Raw genomic sequence first — 17,261 nt, 5'->3', positions numbered from 1 at the left:
CTGCCTGTGCTCGCTCTCTCTCCTTCTCTCTCTGACAAATAAAAAAAATCTTAAAAAAAAAATTCCTGTTGGATTTTTAAGAATGCAGGCACTGGAGTGAAATGCTGTGGGCTCAGGCCCCAGCTCTGCCCCTTGCTTCTTTCTCTCTGAGCCCGTACCTACATTGGCAAAATCGAGACAATGGTATCAAGAGTATTAGACCAAGATGTTGTGTGTAAAGTTCTTGCCATACGTGGCTCATTTTCTTTGATCATTTTGGGATCATTTCAGACGTCACCAAAAAAGTTGCAAAAACAATGTGGAGAATTCCCATAATTTCTCACCCAAGTTTCTCCAAAGGTTAACCCCTTACATAACCACAGTAAAATGATCGAAATCATGACACTAACCTTGTAAACTGCCTGTGAACCAACCCACGAACCTTATTCAAATTTCCCTGATATCTCAGTCCTGTTCTTTTTCTGATCCGGGATCTCACATTACAATTAGTTGTTGTGTCTCCTTAGTCTTCTCCAACATGTGATGCTTCTGTCTTTTTTTTTGTCTTTCATGACCTTGACCCTTTTGAGGAGTACAAGCCATTTATTTCATAGAATGGCCCTCAGTTTGGATTTGTTTGATGTTTTCCTTATGATTAGATCCAGGTTATGTGCTTTGGGCAGGAACACTGTGGAAGTGATGCCATGTCCTTCTTGGTGCATGACATCAGAAGGCCCCTGATGTTGGGAGGTCCCGTGACCAATCATATTCATTTTGATTACTTACTGAAGGCACTTTCTAGTGTCTCCTCTGTAAACTTACTATTTTTTACAGTGTTCATTTGATGCTAATTTTATTTATTATTTTTTCCAACACACATTTACTGAGTGCCCACACTAGATGCCCAGGCCCTTTCCAAGAGGTTATGGCAACCAAGATGAGTAAGAATTTTCCCTGCTGGAATGTCACACTCTCATGAGGAAGATTGAAAAGTAGCCAGGATTCACAACGGAGAGAGACCAGTGGGTGATTAAGTTCTTGAAGGGTATGTCAGGGGTACAGGAGGTGTATACTGATCTGTCTGAGGGAGTCAGAGAAGGCTTCCTGGGAGAAGGGATATTTGAGTCGGGTATTTGAAGGATGAATAGGAGTTCACGAGGGGAGGGGGAGAGGATTCTGGGTAATGGGAGCAGTATTTGTGCAAAGATGAAAGCGATTATTTCTGGTGCCAGTTGAAGGGCTGGGATATTGTCCTAGAAGCACTGGGGGGCCATGGGAGGACTGTGAGTAGGGGACGAGTAGGGTCAGCTCTGGGTTTATAAAGACCATCTGGTGCCATATGGAGGACAATCCAGAGGGGAGAACCTCGAAACCTGGAAGGATAAGCGTTCAAGTTGGAGGGAAGGATGCCTGAATTGAGGCTGGGCCAAGAGAATGGTGAGAAGGCAGGGTGGGGGTGGGCTGCTGGAGGGTTGAATGAGGAGAGAGACAGTGATGGGGGTGCTCCTGTTATCTAACCTAGATATATGGATATACAGAGAGGCCATTTATCAAGAGGGGGAATACAGGTATTAGAGCAGGTTTGGCAGGAAAGATAATAAACCCCATTTAGTGTAAGTATATGGCACATTTTTTTTTCTTTTTGTAAACTCTACACACAACATGGGGCTTGCACTCAAAACCCCAAGATCAAGAGTTGCATGTTCTTCCAGCTGAGCCAGCTGGGATACCCAATGTGCATGGCATATTTAAGAAAGATTTCCCTAAAAAAAAAAAAAAAAAAAAAGGAAAGAAAAGGGAAGGGATGGGAAGGGAAAGAAATGAAGGAAGGGAGAAAGACTTCCTGGATGGTTGGCTCCAAGTGGTATGTGGAAGTTAAGAGTTAATCCCTCTGCAATTTGGGAAAGAAAGGGCTTGGCTGGAGTGTCTTTTTCTCTTGCTCCTCCTCTTTCTCTGAGGATAAACATAAGTCAGATAACATGGTCAAAAAAGTACCTGGCACTCAGTAAATACTCATTAGCTGGCAGTTCTGTGTGTATTTTTTTAACGTAATGAGTACCTACCAAGTGCCAGACTATTATTATTATGGTTGGATGTTTTTTCCCTCATTCTTGCCTCTTCTTTCTTTCTTCTTTTCCTCACCCCCAATGGTAAGGTTGAGCTGTCTGGCACAATAATGCATCTCTGTCATCTTAGGAAATGCAGTTACTTCTGTAAGAGACGGGTTGATTTCCCAGTAGAACTTACAGAACTTTCTGTGATGATCGAAATGCTTATCTGTGCCTTGGAAATGGTAGGTACCAGCCTCGTGTGGCTCCTGAGCTCTTGAAATATGGCTAGCAAGACTGAGGAATTGATTTTTTTTAAAAGATTTTATTTGTTTATTTGTCAGAGAGAGAGTGCACACAAGCAGGCAGAGTGGCAGGTAGAGGCAGAGAGAGAAGCAGATTCCCTGCTGAGCAAGGAGCCTGAGGTGGGTCTCGATCCCAGGACCCTGGGATCTGACCTGAGCCAAAGGCAGCAGCTTAACTGACTGAGCCACCCAGGTGTCCCTGAATTTTTTTTAAGGGTACCGCTGACCCCAACTTGGGGTTTGAACTCAGGACTCAGATCCAGAGTCACACGCTGCAGCAACTGAGCCAGCCAGAAACTCTGTTGGACAGTGTGACCCCAAAACTAAGGTTCCCTTCCCCCAGGAACTGTAAAAATTTGCCTTGTTTTCCCTAAAGGCACAAAGTCTCACGGATTGCTGAGGTCGCAGGGGAGTGGGAGCTGAAGAGGGAGAGAAGAATAAAAAAGAGGGGTACATTGGGAACTCCCTGTGTGGGTGTCGGGAGTATAAAGTGAATGAGTCAAATAAAAAAAGGTGGGGTGCCTGGGTGGCTCAGTCATTAAGCATCTGCCTTCCTCTCAGGTCATGATCCCAGCGTCCTGGGGATCCAGTCCCACATCGGGCTCCCTGCTCAGCTCCCCCTGCTTGTGTTACCTCTCTCACTGTCTCTCTCTGTCAAAGAAATAAATAAGGCATGTATCCCTCTTGGAATGCAGTGAAAAAAGACCAACAACTTGATTCAAAATATGGGCCAAATATCTGAATAGACACTTCCCTAAGGAGAAATTACAAGTGGCCAATAAGCACATGAAGAAAATGTTCAACATCATTAGTCTTCAAGGAAGTGCAAATTAAAAACCACAGCGAGACACAACACACCCACAATGGCGAATATTAGACAGTGTTAAATGTCACAAGGATGGGGAGCAGCCGGAACTCTCAAACACTGTTGGTGGGAAAAAGAAAAGCATCGCATCTCATCTCATCCCATCACAATGCTATCTAATCATATAATAATATCTAGTAATAATAATAATAATAATAATAATCTGATAAGAAAGATGTCCACAGTCTAATCTCCAGAAACTGTGAACATCTCTTTATGTAGTAAAAGGGACTTTGTGGATGAGATTCAATAAGGGTCTTGAGTTGAGGCAATTATCTTGGGTTTCATCCTGGATATTATCTTGAGTATCATCACAAGGGTCTTTGTAAGAAGGAATTGGGAAGGTCAGGGTCAGAAGAAGGAAATGTGCTGGCTGAAGCAGATGTTGGAGGGCTGAGGCCATGAGCCATGGGATAAAAGCAGCCTTGAGAAGCTGCAAAGGACAGAGAAACAAATTCACCCTTAGAACCTTCTGGAAGGGGCATGGTTCTGATGGCACCTTGATTTTAGCCCTGTAAGACCCACCTCGGACATCTGACCTCCAGATCTAGAAGGAAATAGATTTCTACTGTTTTAAGTCACTGAGTTTGTGAGAAATTGTCACAGCAACAATGGCAAGCTACCGCAGTCAGCGTGGGGGAAAAGTCTGGCATTTTCTTCTAAATTAAACCCACACCAATTCATGACTCAGAAGTTTCACTCAGGTGTTTCCTCAAGAGAAATAAAAATGTACACCTGCAGAAAGGCTGGTGTAAGAGTATTGGAAGCAGGTTTCTTCACAATAGTCCCAAACTGCAAATATGCCGGCTATCCACGAACAGAAAAATGGATAAAGTCATGGGTACATTCATACAGAGGAATAATACTCATATCAAATAACTGACTCATACAATAACACAGATGAGTTTCAAAACCATTTTGCAGGGGCACCTGGGTGGCTCAGTCAGCTAAACGGCTGCCTTTGGCTCAGGTCATGATCCCAGGGTCCTGGGATGGAGCCCCGCATCGGGCTCCCTGCTCAGTGGGGAGCCTGCTTCTCCCTTTCCCTTGAACCCTCCACCTGCTTGTGCTCTCTCTCTCTCTCTCTCAAAAAAAAAAAAAAAAAAACAAAAAAAAACGTCTTGCAGAATGAAGGAAACCAGACACAAAAGATCACCCACACTGGGATTCCATTTATAAAAAGATCTAGAACAAACAAAAGTCATCAATGGTGATAAAAATCAGGATAGTAGTTGCCTGGAGTGGTGTGGTGGGGACGAAGGTGGGGATTGATAGGGAAGGAGCAAAGGTAACTTCCTGGGGTGTGGAAATGTTCTGTATTTTCTTCTTCTTCTTCTTTTTTTTAAGATTTTATTTTTAAGTCATCTCTATACCAAACATGGGGCTCGAACTCACAACCCCGCGATTGAGAGTCGCACCATCTACCAACTCAGCTAGCCAGGGAGGCACTCCTGCCCTGTATTTTCTAATAGTTGTATATGTATTTGTCCAAAGTCATGGACTGGTATATTTAGGAGCTTTACATTTTACTGTTTGTGAATTCTACCTCCAAAGGGAACCATAAACCGAGAATGAACTGTAGCTAATAAAATGTGTGATGAATTATTTAGAATTAAAGTGTCTGAAGTTTGCGAAGTATTCTAAGGAGTGGCGAGACAGCAGAGTTTCCCAGCTTTGGTACTATGGACACTTAGGGCCAGGTCATTCTTTGTCATGGGGGCCGTCCCAAGCACTGTAGGATGGGGCCTGGCACCTCTCCTCCCCTCCACAGTCCATCACAATAGAAGAGTCTGTTTCCAGACATTGCAAGATGTCCTCTGAGCGGCCTGATTTGTCCCTGGAGCAGAACCGCTGAGATAGAGGGAGGGATACATGGATATATTTGTCATAAAATAAATACAGAAAATGCCAAGTGTAGAATGTAGCCAGGGGCTACCCCTGTGTCCACTGGGCACTTGCCCCCCGCCACTGCCTGCAACATTTCTACATGCTTGAGATGTTTCATAGTAAAATATTACAGAACAATGCACATCCCAAGAGCCATTAGCCTTGTTAGTGTCTACCCTAGTGAGAGACAATTGGTCTGTGTTCACAAGAAGGATTCAGTGGGAACATTCATCTTTCCCCTCGTCTCCTTGTTTATAATAGGAAAACCCAGGAAACAGCCTACGTGCCCATCAACCCCCCCACCACCATGGATTGGCTGGAATAAACTTGGATACATCCGCATTGTCGAGTTCTGTGCCCTCGTTTTTGGTTTTGTTTTTAAAGAGAAAGATACGAATGTGCTCACATATCGAGCCCCAGCTGCCGCGGACCTCAGCAACCAGACAAATGTCACGAGGGCCTTTCAGGGCTGATGGCTCTGCCCTGTACCTTGGTCCTCTCTTTCCATTTATCAGAACCCCCAGGACCATGTGCTAAAAAGGGCGAATTTCCCTGATATAGGTGTCTGTGTTATAATTATACATTTGCATATGGATTATACCTCAAAATGCCTGACTTTAAAAAAAACAGCAATGATTCTGTGGAAGAGCTTTTGGGTTTTATTTGCTGGAGGAGGGAAGAATGGGAAAGCAGGGAGGGCAGGTGCAGGAAGGCAGGCTCCCAAGGCTTAGGTGTGGGCCCTGAATGTGCAAATCTCATCTCGTGCCACAGTCTGCATGTGAGAAGGGGCAGGGAGGACATCCCAAGGTGAGGGCACTGCCTGGCTTGGGCTGAGGCTTGGAGGTGGGTCCTGGGGCAGGTGTATCTACCACGAGGCTGGAGTGCAGGGAACATGAAGGCGAGCGGTGGGGGGGGGGGGGGCAGGAGGTGATCTGAAACCAGATTGGGACTCTCAGCACTTACAGTTTCTATCCTGTCACCAGGCTGTTAACATATACAGCCTGTCATATATTCGTTAATTATACACCTGCCTTATCTGCTTTCCCAGCCTGCGTTCCGTTCAGGTGGGCAGATGATTCCGGAGGCCTGAGAGACACTGGAGGCTATGCTGGGATCCAAGGAAGGCAAGGTGACCCAATTCAGGTCTGTGCCATCGAGGAGCTCCCAGGCCAGTGGGAGAGACCAGCAGGTGAGCAGCCAATGCCCGCACCTGGGGGAAGAGGCTGCCCATGAGGGGCCACAGGCATGGGCAGGGCTCCTTACAAGAAATCCTGGAAGGCTTCCTGGAAAAGGAGGCATTGGGGGGGGTGAGGGGAGACCTTTCCCAATGTCGGGAAGCCCATCTCAATAATAGCAATGATATTAATATGATAATAATAGCTGGCGACATTTATCGAGTATTTGCAACATGCTAGAATCCCTGCACTAAGCACAGGGTAGGAATCAATTTAACCCTCCAGCAACTAGGGTGGATACTCTTAGCATTGTCATGATTCCCCTTTTTGTGGATTAGGAAAATCGAAGCACCGATTGGTTTCTTGCCCTCAGACTATGTGTGTGATGGTTGGGGAGACAATCAGAGTCTCAGTCTAGGGAAATGCATGATTTACCGGAGGCAGCCAAAGGCGCTGGTGGGAACTGAGAGCCGGGGTGACTGCTTCTGGCTGGGGAAGGCTGGGGGGTCTCCAAGAAGAGAGGGACCCCTGAGATGGATCCTTTGTCGATGGGTATGTGCGAAGCTGGGCACATAGAGTTATGTCATATTTTCAGTTCTTGTCTTGCTGTCCTTTGTCCGTATCCCTGTTTTTCCTTCTTTTTTCTCCGCCCACCCTCTCGGTCCACTGGCCCCACTCCTGGACAAACCCAACACGTTGCGTTCATGCCTCTCTGGGTATGAGCTAACACCTGCAAACCAGCCAGTCTCTTTGTGTAACTCTATCCTCTACATTGATATGAAAGATGCATTTTATCTTTTAAATTGTGCCGTGGGACCCAGTTCTGTTTCTTACTTTTTCCACTCAGCGTTATGTCGCCCATTGTCATACGTAACACTGATTTACTGCTTCTAGAACACCTGGGGGAATCCACTCCCTTTTACTTACCCACTCCCCAAGCAGCAGGGCCCATGATCGTGATGGTCTCTGTGTTCCCAGTCCCACCCGTAAGGCGGCCTTGGTCAGTTTTGGACACACCTTCGTATATCACCTGAGTTCGAGTTCTGTGGGTACTTGGAAACGCGGTTGCTGGGCTCTGGAATCAGTGCACAATTAATGCCACAAAAGTCCATCTGATCATCTGGGCTGGATCTTGAGGCCCTCACAGCATTTTGCCAGGTAGACAGGGTGGAGAAGGACCAGTCAGTTCAAAGGATTGAGCAAAAACTGAGTGTGTTCGAGGGTCAGGAAATTACAGGTGGACCTCCCGGAGGTATGGGACCTGTGGCAGATTAGCCCATCATAAATACCTGACTGGTTGGTTTCTTTCCTGAAAAGGAAACTAGGATTGTTGTGGGTGGCAGTTTGGCAACATGTATGAAATGCTTAGCTGCTTTATATGCTGACTCAGCGATATCTGTGCATGTACATGAAGAAGCAGGAAGGGTGTTTGCTGGATTGTCATTTGTAGAAGGGCACGACGGAAGACCATGGAAAGCCCCATTCGGAAACAGGTCAGTGGTCCTACAGACTGATGTTGGAATGCCATGCAGATGTGAAAAAGATTAGAGTGAACTTAAATATAGGGGTCCAGAAAGTTCCCCACGACATATTGTTAAATAAGAAAAGTAAGTTCTGGGCACCCTGGGTGGCTCAGTCAGTTAAGCATCTGCTTTTGGCTCAGGTCGTGATCTTGGCATCCTGGATTGAGCCCCACGTCGGGCTCCCTGCTCAGCGACCAGTCTGTTCCCTCTGCCTCTGTGATCTCTCTTGCTCTCACTCTCTCTCAAATAAGTAAACACATGAATATCTTAAAAAACAAAAAGAACAGTAATTGCAGTATACCAAGTATGATCCTATTTCCTAAACACAAGAAATCACAGGAAATATTTTTCAGTTACTTGTTTATCTATCTATATAAATCAGAGGGTGGCAAACTTTTCCTGTAAAGTCTATAATAGTAAATATTTACATCTTCGAGCCTTGTATAATCTCTAGCAAAACTCCTTAGCTCTGCCCTGGTGGTGTGGAAGCAGCCATAGATGCATCAGCCAATGAGCGTGGCTGTGTGCCAATAAAACTTTATTTACAAACACAGGTGGGGGCTCCCAGATGTCAATAAATAGTATGTGTTTTTGGAAGAGTACACACCAAAATATTATGAGGTGATCCATCTGAAAGGGGACCTGGGAAGGAAGGTGCAGGTCAAAGGAAACATTACCCTCTTACTTGAATTTTTTCCCACCTTGCGTAATTAAAATTGTTTTAATCTGAAAAGGAAATAATGTGTAAAAAACAGCTTCAGTGGCCTTTTCTCCCTTCCTGGTTATAAGGTCATGATTTTTGTTTTAGAAAATGCAAGCAGCCTGTAAAAGTAACCAGGAAGCAAAAGTTTCCCATCATCTTACCAGCTTGAGCAGAATTTCTTTTTTTTAAGTTTATTTATTTATTATTCTGTATTATAAATCAGCATAGGCTAAAAGAGATCAAGTAAAATACAGAGCACACAGAAAATAAGTTTATTTATTTATTATTAGTAATCTCTATATCCAACGGGGGCTTGAACTCAGGACTGTGAGATCACAACAGTCATATGCTCTTTCAACCGAGCCAGCCAGGCACCCCTTGAACAGAATTTCTTTTTTCTTCCTTCCTTCCTTGCTTTTTTTTTATAGTCATGTTTTCTTTTGAAGATTTACTCATTTATTAGAGAAAGAGAGTGCTAGTGAGTGGGGGGAAGGGCAGAGAGAGAGAGAGAGAATCTTCATTATTTTTTAAAAATGATTTTATTTTATTTATTTATTTGAGATTGGGAGAGAGAGTGAGCAAGAGAGAGCACAAGCCTAGGAAGGGGCAGAGGGAGAGGGAGAAGGAGACTCCCTGCTGAGCGAGGAGCCTGATGCAGAAATCGATCCCAGGACCCTGAGATCATGACCCCAGCCAAAGGCAGACGCTTAACTGACTGAGCCACCAGGCATCCTTAAGCAGAATTTCTTAAAGGGTTTATTTCAATCACGCAACAGATATTTACGGAACACTCACTGTGTGCAAATGTCAGGTGCTGGGAACAGAGCAGTAAACGAAGCAGAGTCCACACCCTCTGTAGGGTGGTATTTTACAGTCAAAGACAGACAGACAGACAAATAACAAACACAGTAAATAAGTAACTGATATAATATGTTGGAAATAAGTAAATTATATAATATTTTTCTAAAAACAGAAACAGGACAGCAGGTGAAAGAGATCGGGGCTACCTGGGGGCTGGTATGCTATTAAACAAAGTGGCCAGGGAAGGTCTCATTGCCAAGGTTACATTTAAGCAAAGACTTGAAGGAATAGAGGGAGTGAGCCATGGGGATTCTGGGAGGGGACACAGCCTGTGCAAAGGTCCTGAGGTGGGAGCATACTAGGTGTGTCCAAGGAACAGCAAGGAGGTATGTATGGAGTAGAGGGAGTAAGGTGGAGAGGGAGGGAGGTGAGATCAAGGAGGGGAGGGGGCTGTATCCTTCTGGGTCTTGTGGTCAAGGTAAGCACTTTGTTTTTACTTGGAATGAGCTGGGAACAACTGGAGGGCTCTGAGAAGAGAAGGGACATGAGCTGACCTAGGGAATAGCCCAAGGGAGGCAAGTTGCTGAAGCAGGGAGACCAGAGAGGAGGTGACTGCAGGGGTCCGGGCAGGAGACAATGGCAGGTTAGTTAAACTGGAGCAATGGCAACAAGGGGTCAGACTCCGGATACATTCCAAAGGTCAAGTCGACAGTCCCTGAGGCTGGACTAGATGGAGGGGTTAAGGAGAAGAGAGGAATTAAGGATGATGTCAAGTGTTTTGGATTAAGTGTGATCTAGAACCACACTCAAGGGGCCACGAGATCTCCTGGGAATTTGTAAAAATGCATATTCCCAGGCCCTACCCAGATCTCCTTAGCTGGTGTGTCTGAGGTGGGGCCCAGGAACCTGCCTTCTGAGTGAACTGTCCAGGGTGCAGACTGGGGACTGGTGACCCCGAGGTCATGGTAGTGGGCCTCTCTCGGGGGCGGGGGGTCTACTCAGGAACAGAGTATCAGTGGATGAGAGGCTCCCTGCTCCCAGCCAGGATTCCTTCCTCTGCGACATGGGGCCATCGACAGAGCCCGCCTCCCAGCGCTGATGTGCCATCTGAATGAGCTCATGTGTATAAAAGATTTAAACTGGAGCCGGTGCATACAGGCTCCCAGGAAAGGGCAGCTATAATTAGCACCCTCTTCCAGAGACATATGTACTTGGTAAAGGATGAAATTGATCATAAACAAGTCACGGTTTCTGGCAGATCCTAGCACACCTGGCTCCATGTTGGGGAACACAGGGACAAGGTGCTAAATCGGATCCAGTCCGGGCCTTCCAGAGTTCCCAGTCTTGAGGTCCAGGCAGTGCCAGCCCCAGATGGGATGACCCAGGGGAGTCAGAGTAGGACAGGGGAGGGGCGGAGCTATGGGACCCCAGAGTGGGAGCAGGAGGTCCTGGAAGGGCTGTCTGACTGGCGGTGAATACATGAGTTCTAGGCAGGTAAGGTGGCCCAGAGAAGAGTGCTAGGGACATTTGTAAAGGCTAGAGATGCCTAGAATATTTGTGTGAGTGTGATGGGCTTAAAAAGCATCAGAGCAGTATGGTTACGTGCATGAACTTTCGAGTCAGGCAGCCTGAGTTTAGATCCCAGCTCTGCCCCTTTCTAGCTGTGTGATCAGGGGCAAGTTTCTTCACCTCTCTGTGCTTTAATACCCAAACCTGTATTGGTTCTCTATCTGTGCATAACAAATGATCCCCCATGGACAAAACTTAACATGACTTAACACAACACACATTTGTAATCTCATGGTTTCTGTAGGTCAGGAAACAGGAAATTATGTAGTAGATTTTTTTAGAAGACGAATAGACACTCAATATTATCAGGGGTACGTGTGGTTTGGAAGGGAGATGTAGGATGCTGGTCAGGTGAAATGTTATCCTAGTGTTTGATTCCCTCCCCCCATCTTATGTAATTAAAGTAGTTTTCACTTGAAAAGAAAATAATGTTTTTTTAAAAATAGTTGTAGTGGGCGCCTGGGTGGCTCAGTGGGTTAAAGCCTCTGCCTTCGGCTCAGGTCATGATCCCAGAGTCCTGGGATCGAGTCCCACATTGGGCTCTCTGCTCAGCAGGGAACCTGCTTCTCCATCTTTCTTTGCCTGCCTGTCTGACTGCTTGTGATCTCTCTATGTCAAATAAATAAATAGAAAAAAAAATAGTTGTAGTGATCCTCTGCTTCAGGGACTCCCACAAAGTCATAATCAAAGCGTTGCTGGGAGCGCACTCATCTCATGGTTCAGCTAGAAAGGGTCAGTCTGTGCTTGTTCTCATGGTTGTTGGCAGGATTCAGCTTCTTTCAGGCTGCTGGCTAGAGACCAACCTCCCTTCCTTGCCCCTTGGCCTTAAATGTGGCCACTTGCTTTGTCAGGACCACCTGGAGAGAGTCAGCTAGCAAGATAGAGGTCCCAGTATTTTAAAACCTCATTATGAAAGTGACATCCCATCACTTCGGCTGTATTCTGCAAGTTAGAGAAATTTCTCTCGTTTATAGCAGGGAGAGAAACAATAGAATCTGACTCTCGATGCTTGCTGGGAGTTAAATGATGCAACATATAAGTATAAGAAAGCATTTAGGATGCCTAGGACATAACAAGTATCATAAAAATATGAACAGTTATTATCTGGCCAGGCAGGAGGAGTCAGAAAGGCCTTCTCAGAGGAGGGAATTTTTGAGAAGTATGATAGGAGCTCGGCAGGTGACAGAAGTCATACATCCATTCATTTTCTTAGTCAACAACCTTCTTGTGAGGCATCATGTTTTCCAGGGAAACATGATGTGTGCTGGGAGATCCCAGGAACCGAACATATCTGACCTTGACCATTGTGGAGATACTGGTATCAGGGACATTGGCCAAACCCAAGACTTGTCCTCTAAAATCTCCAAGCTGATAGAGGAGGCAGAGAGGGATACAATCCAGGGTGATCCGGGCAGCAACACAAGAAGGAAGCGAGTAGGTGAGGACTCTGAGAAGGTTGGCATTGAACAAGGGCCTTGAAATGGCTGTCTGATTCCTTCCATTTGCTGAAGCCCAGAGAGGGAAAGGCAGTTGCCTAAGATCACACAGCATGGAAGAGTCTATGGATCCTGGACTCTGGGTATTTTGAGGACCAGGTGAGATGCAAGAGATACAGACCTGCCTCTTTGGAGGCCCTTCACTCAGAGACACCCAACACATGCAAGTCCCAGATTCAGATCTGTACATCCCCCCACAGACAGCAATGTTGTCAGAGTCATCTGACTCTAGACTTTATACCTCCCCATAGACACAGTATACACCTCTGGAGACCCTCCTCACTTCATGTACCAGTGGGATGCTGGCTATGATGGGAACACAGACATGACTTGGAGTCAGGTCCAGCTCTAGAGGGGCTGCTGGGTCTGCAAAGCTACCAGCAGACAGATCATTCTAACCGAGTGTGATCAGAGCATCAATATGAGGGAGAGGATATGGTGGCCAGGCAAAGGGTGGGAGTGGAGTGAGACTAGGGAGCCTTTTTCTTTCTTTCTTTCTTTCTTTCTTTCTTTCTTTCTTTCTTTCTTTCTTTCTAAGATCTATCTATTTATGGAGGGGAGAGCAGAGGGAGAACATCTTCAAGCTGACTCTTTGGTGAGCATGGAGCACAGAGCTTGATCTCACCATCCCAAGATCATGACTTAAGTCGAAACCAAGAGTCAGACACTCAACTGACTGAAAAACCCAGGTGCCCTGATTAGGGAGCCTTTTATACACCCAACAAAGACTGGGCCTTGGGAAGTTGGCCTGGAGTTCCTGGAGTAGAGAGATGAAGAGAAGGAAGAACAAGCAGAAGGTATAGCATATGCAAAGGTACGGGGGCACAAAAGACCATTTATTATCCATCCATCTGTCCATCAGTCCATTCATTCATCTGTTGGTCCATTTATGCATTAATTGATTCTTCCATCCATCTGCCCATTTATTTATTGATTGATCGTGTATACACTCCATTCATTCGTTTATCCCCCCATCCAGTTATCCATTTCCTCATTTATCCATTTATTTATTTGCTCATCCAATTATTCATTTATCCCATCAGTTACACACCTGTCCATTCATTCATTTACTCAGAGTACCAACTGTCCCATCATCCTTCTATTCCAAATGTCACCACCTCAAGAAACCTTCCCTGACTCCCTTGCTAAAAATAGCCCAGGCCCATGCCTTCTTGCATCCTCTTTGACTTTTTCTTCATAGCCCTTCCTTACCCTGATTTGCCAATGTTCTCTATAATTATATGTTTGCTCGTTCAGTCTGTGTCTACCACCAGAACACACTCATTTATTCAGCGAGAGTGTATTGAACATCTCCTGTCTGCTAGGCTCTGTTGTAGGCACTGGGGATGGCAGAGGACAAGACGGACAAAAACCCCCACCAGCACGGAGCTGACATTCTAGTTGGGGGCATCAGAGAATAAATAATGAATGTAATAAGCAAACTATTGGCAGGATGGAGGATACTATGGTGAAAGGAAGGAAGGAAGGAAGGAAAAGGGAAAGGGAAGGGAAGGGAAGGTAGGAGAGGGGAGGGGAGGAGAAGGGAAGGAAGGAAAAAGAGAGAAAGAAGGAAGAAAAGAAAGAATAGGCTGAGCAGGTGAGAGGTATCAGGAGTCCAGGGGGAAAAGTGCTCAGAAATGTCCTCACAGAGAAGGTAGTATCTGAGCAAAGACTAGAAAGAGAGGAGGGGGCCACATGGTTAGCTAGGGGAAGAGCATACCAGTAGAGAGAATGGCATATGCAAAGACCCTGAGGCAGGGCTGAGTCGGGTGTGTTTGGAGCAAAGGAAGCCATGGAGAGATGGCAGGAGATGATGTCAGAGAGGGGACAAAGGGGGCCAGATGGTGTAGGGCCTGTGAGCCCCGGTGAGGACTTTGCTTCAACTGAGTGAGACTGGTGCCAGGGGTGGATTTTGAGCAGAGGAAGGATGGGATCTAACTTAGGTGTGAGCAGTTTCTCTCTGCCTGTGTGTAGTAGATCATGCTCTGAGTTCTATGAGGGCTGGGATTATGTCCCTGTAACCTCCATTTCCTCAGCTTCCAGAACAGGGGTCTGCAAACTCTGGCCCACAGGTCAGATCCTCCCACGTCCTGTCTGTGTAAGCAAAGATTTAGGGAAACACAGCCAGACACATCATTTACGTATTATCTACTGTGGTTGACCTGCTGTAAGGGCACCAAGTGTTACAGCAGGGACGACGTGACCCTCAAAGCTGAAAATATGTCTGGCCCTTTCCAGAAGAAAAGTGTGCTGACTCCTGCTTTAGAATAGGCCTGGCACATAGTAGGCGCTCAGTAAATATTTGAGGTTGCAGAACTGGACCCGTCATTCATCTTTGACCCTCAAGAGGCCGCCAGCATGCCCTTGTCTCAGAGCTACTTCTAGCTCTGAATCACATGCAGAAAAACAACAGCCCAGCAACCAAAAATAAAATACTGGAACCATTCAGATCCTTACCACAGAGAGAAAAGGTCCCAGGCAGGATTATAGTCAGGACCCATTGTACATTTAGCATGCTCTTTGTCCCTTCTTTTTTCACTAGTAAGACTTGGAACACCGTGGCTCTTGGCGTTGGCTCAGGTTGCCATCTCAGGGTTGTGAGATCGAGTCCCACCTGGGGCTCCGTGCTCAGTGGGAAGTCTGCTTGACACTCTCTCTTCCTTTCCCTCTGCCCCTCCCACCGCTTGCTTTCTAAATAAATAAACAAACAAATAAATATATAACTCTTTAAAAAGTAAAAAAAAAAAAAATCAATTAAAAGAGAAAGTAAAACTGCTATTCCCACTAGGCACAGGAGCTGCTCCCCCAATTTTTTTTCTGGTTCAGTCAGTAAAGCATGTGACTTTTGACCTTGGGGTTGTGAGTTAGAGTCCCACATTGGGTGTAGAGTTACTTAAAAATAAAATCTTACCAAAAAAGTCCCCCTAGATTCTCTTATATGGAGCAACCCCCTCGCTGGTTCTCCTGTCTCCTCCCCTCTCAGCTCCAACATTTTACTTTGGTCTATGAACTTAGCTCCCTGATTACTTTTATCCCACACCTGTGCTGCCCATTATTCAGATTCTGCATAACAAGGCAATTATGAATTAAGAATAATAAGGTCTGTGCCGGCCTGCGGAAATCCCTCTCCTTGTCTGGGAACTTGGAATGCTTCTTTGTTCCCATTTCCTTTGTCCCTGATACATCCTTCCTGATATTCTATCACCCCTACTTTCACCCCTCTGTAGTACAGCTTTTGCTATACCCACAGTAGAGTCATATCTGGCCCCTGACAGCCCTAGGCTCGCAACTTAACGGGGACAATTCTAGTGCGGGGTGGAGATGGATGCCTGGTGGAGATGCCTTGACTGTCAAGGGAATGAATTTGGGTTTTCTCCTGAGGACCCTCAGTGGCAGACTTGGAATGGAAGACAGATGGAGGGCTCTGAATTGGTTTCCTGGGTCCTGGCCACTCTCCTGTAGTTTCATAGTGATTCACATTCCAAGCACAGGAGCCAGACTGCTTGGGTTCAAATCTGGGCTCTGATGATTTCTAGCTGTCCAATCTTGGGCTGCCTTCTCTCAGTGTCCTCATCTGTAAAATGGGTATGACACTAGTACCTAATACTTAGAGTTTAATACATAATACATTTAATACAAATATATTAATACATTAATATACTTAATATACTTAGCACTGTGCCGGGCACATAGTAAGTGCTAAATATCTATCACCAGCTATTAAAGTGCTCACTTAGTACAGGCATGCAGCTCATAGAACAACCTCAGCGAAAGGAAGCTCATTATTACCAATCAGTGATGTCATCCGTTACCCTACAGATTGAGAACTAATGACATCTCCAATTTAGACCCTTAGTGGGAATAATGACATCACCAGTTGCCAGGTAGATTTAACCCTCACCGGCATTGATGACATCACCAGTCATCAGGCAGAATATGTTTAGAATGCGAGTGCCAGAGCCTTTCCTGTTTGAATTTCTGTGGTGTCCCAGTTCACACATTCTTCCCTGGGACCCATAAGTACACAGAATTTCATCTGTTTTAGCCTTAGTTTTCTATCAGTCAAATGGGGATAATGGCCTTTGCCATTGCCAAGTAAATGCGTTGGGTGTTGGATTCTTGCTCCTATATCTGTCACCCCAACTCCATCTCCTCTTCCTGCATCTTTGATCCCTGTCTCTTACCTCTCAACCTTTCCCTTTCTCTGGCTTCTTTCCCTCGTGGTAGACATTCTCTCTCTCTGTTGTTGTTTCTCTCCTGCATGCTATCAGAAGGGTTTGTAGGGCAAGGAGTAACAACTGTAATAATAATTACTGTTTTTTTTAAAGATTTTATTTATTTATTTGACAGAGAGAAATCACAAGTAGATGGAGAGGTAGGCAGAGAGAGAGGGAAGCAGGCTCCCTGCTGAGCAGAGAGCCTGATGCGGGACTCGATCTCAGGACTCTGAGATCATGACCTGAGCCGAAGGCAGCGGCTTAACCCACTGAGCCACCCAGGCGCCCCTAATAATTACTGTTTATTCAACCCTTTCCTGATGTCAGCAGCACACTAGCTTTTTGCATGCTTTAACTCATTTAGTTCACACAATGCAAGGATTTGTTACTATGGATTCAACAAAACCTTGAGCACCTACTGTATGCCAAGCCCTGAGGATCTAGCACTGAACAATACAAAGACCCTTGCCTTCTTGGGACTTATATTCTGGTGAGGAGACGGATGATAAACAGATAAATGCATAAATACTGCCAGTGCTATGAGGAAAAACAAAGCAAAGTCAGGGGAGAGAGTGATGAGGGGAATTGGTTTATACAGAATTATCAGGACAGGCCTGCTGAAGCAGGTGACATTGTAGGAGACCTGACATTGAAGAGAGGCAGATATTCATGCAGAACCCGGTTTGGCGTGGG

General features: G+C 45.7%; 2 protein-coding genes across 2 annotated transcripts in view; one reads left to right on the top strand and one right to left on the bottom strand.

The window, feature by feature from the left end:
• The window catches only part of MYH14 (myosin heavy chain 14), a 101,828-nt gene that overhangs the window by 1,278 nt on the left and 83,289 nt on the right, over positions 1-17,261 (top strand). The window contains exon 3 of the mRNA XM_059151009.1: positions 6,133-6,273. Within this exon, the coding sequence (XP_059006992.1) occupies positions 6,190-6,273 (84 nt within the window). The 5' untranslated portion in view covers positions 6,133-6,189. The remainder of the gene's footprint in view (positions 1-6,132; positions 6,274-17,261) is intronic.
• The window catches only part of VRK3 (VRK serine/threonine kinase 3), a 197,096-nt gene that overhangs the window by 105,169 nt on the left and 74,666 nt on the right, over positions 1-17,261 (bottom strand). The gene's annotated exons all lie outside the window — the stretch shown is intronic.

The sequence above is a fragment of the Mustela lutreola genome, chromosome 16 (assembly GCF_030435805.1).
Source record: "Mustela lutreola isolate mMusLut2 chromosome 16, mMusLut2.pri, whole genome shotgun sequence".
In the NCBI taxonomy this organism is placed as follows: Eukaryota; Metazoa; Chordata; class Mammalia; order Carnivora; family Mustelidae; genus Mustela; species Mustela lutreola.
Note: the sequence above shows the minus strand (reverse complement) of the source record. Positions and strands in the feature narration are given on the sequence as shown.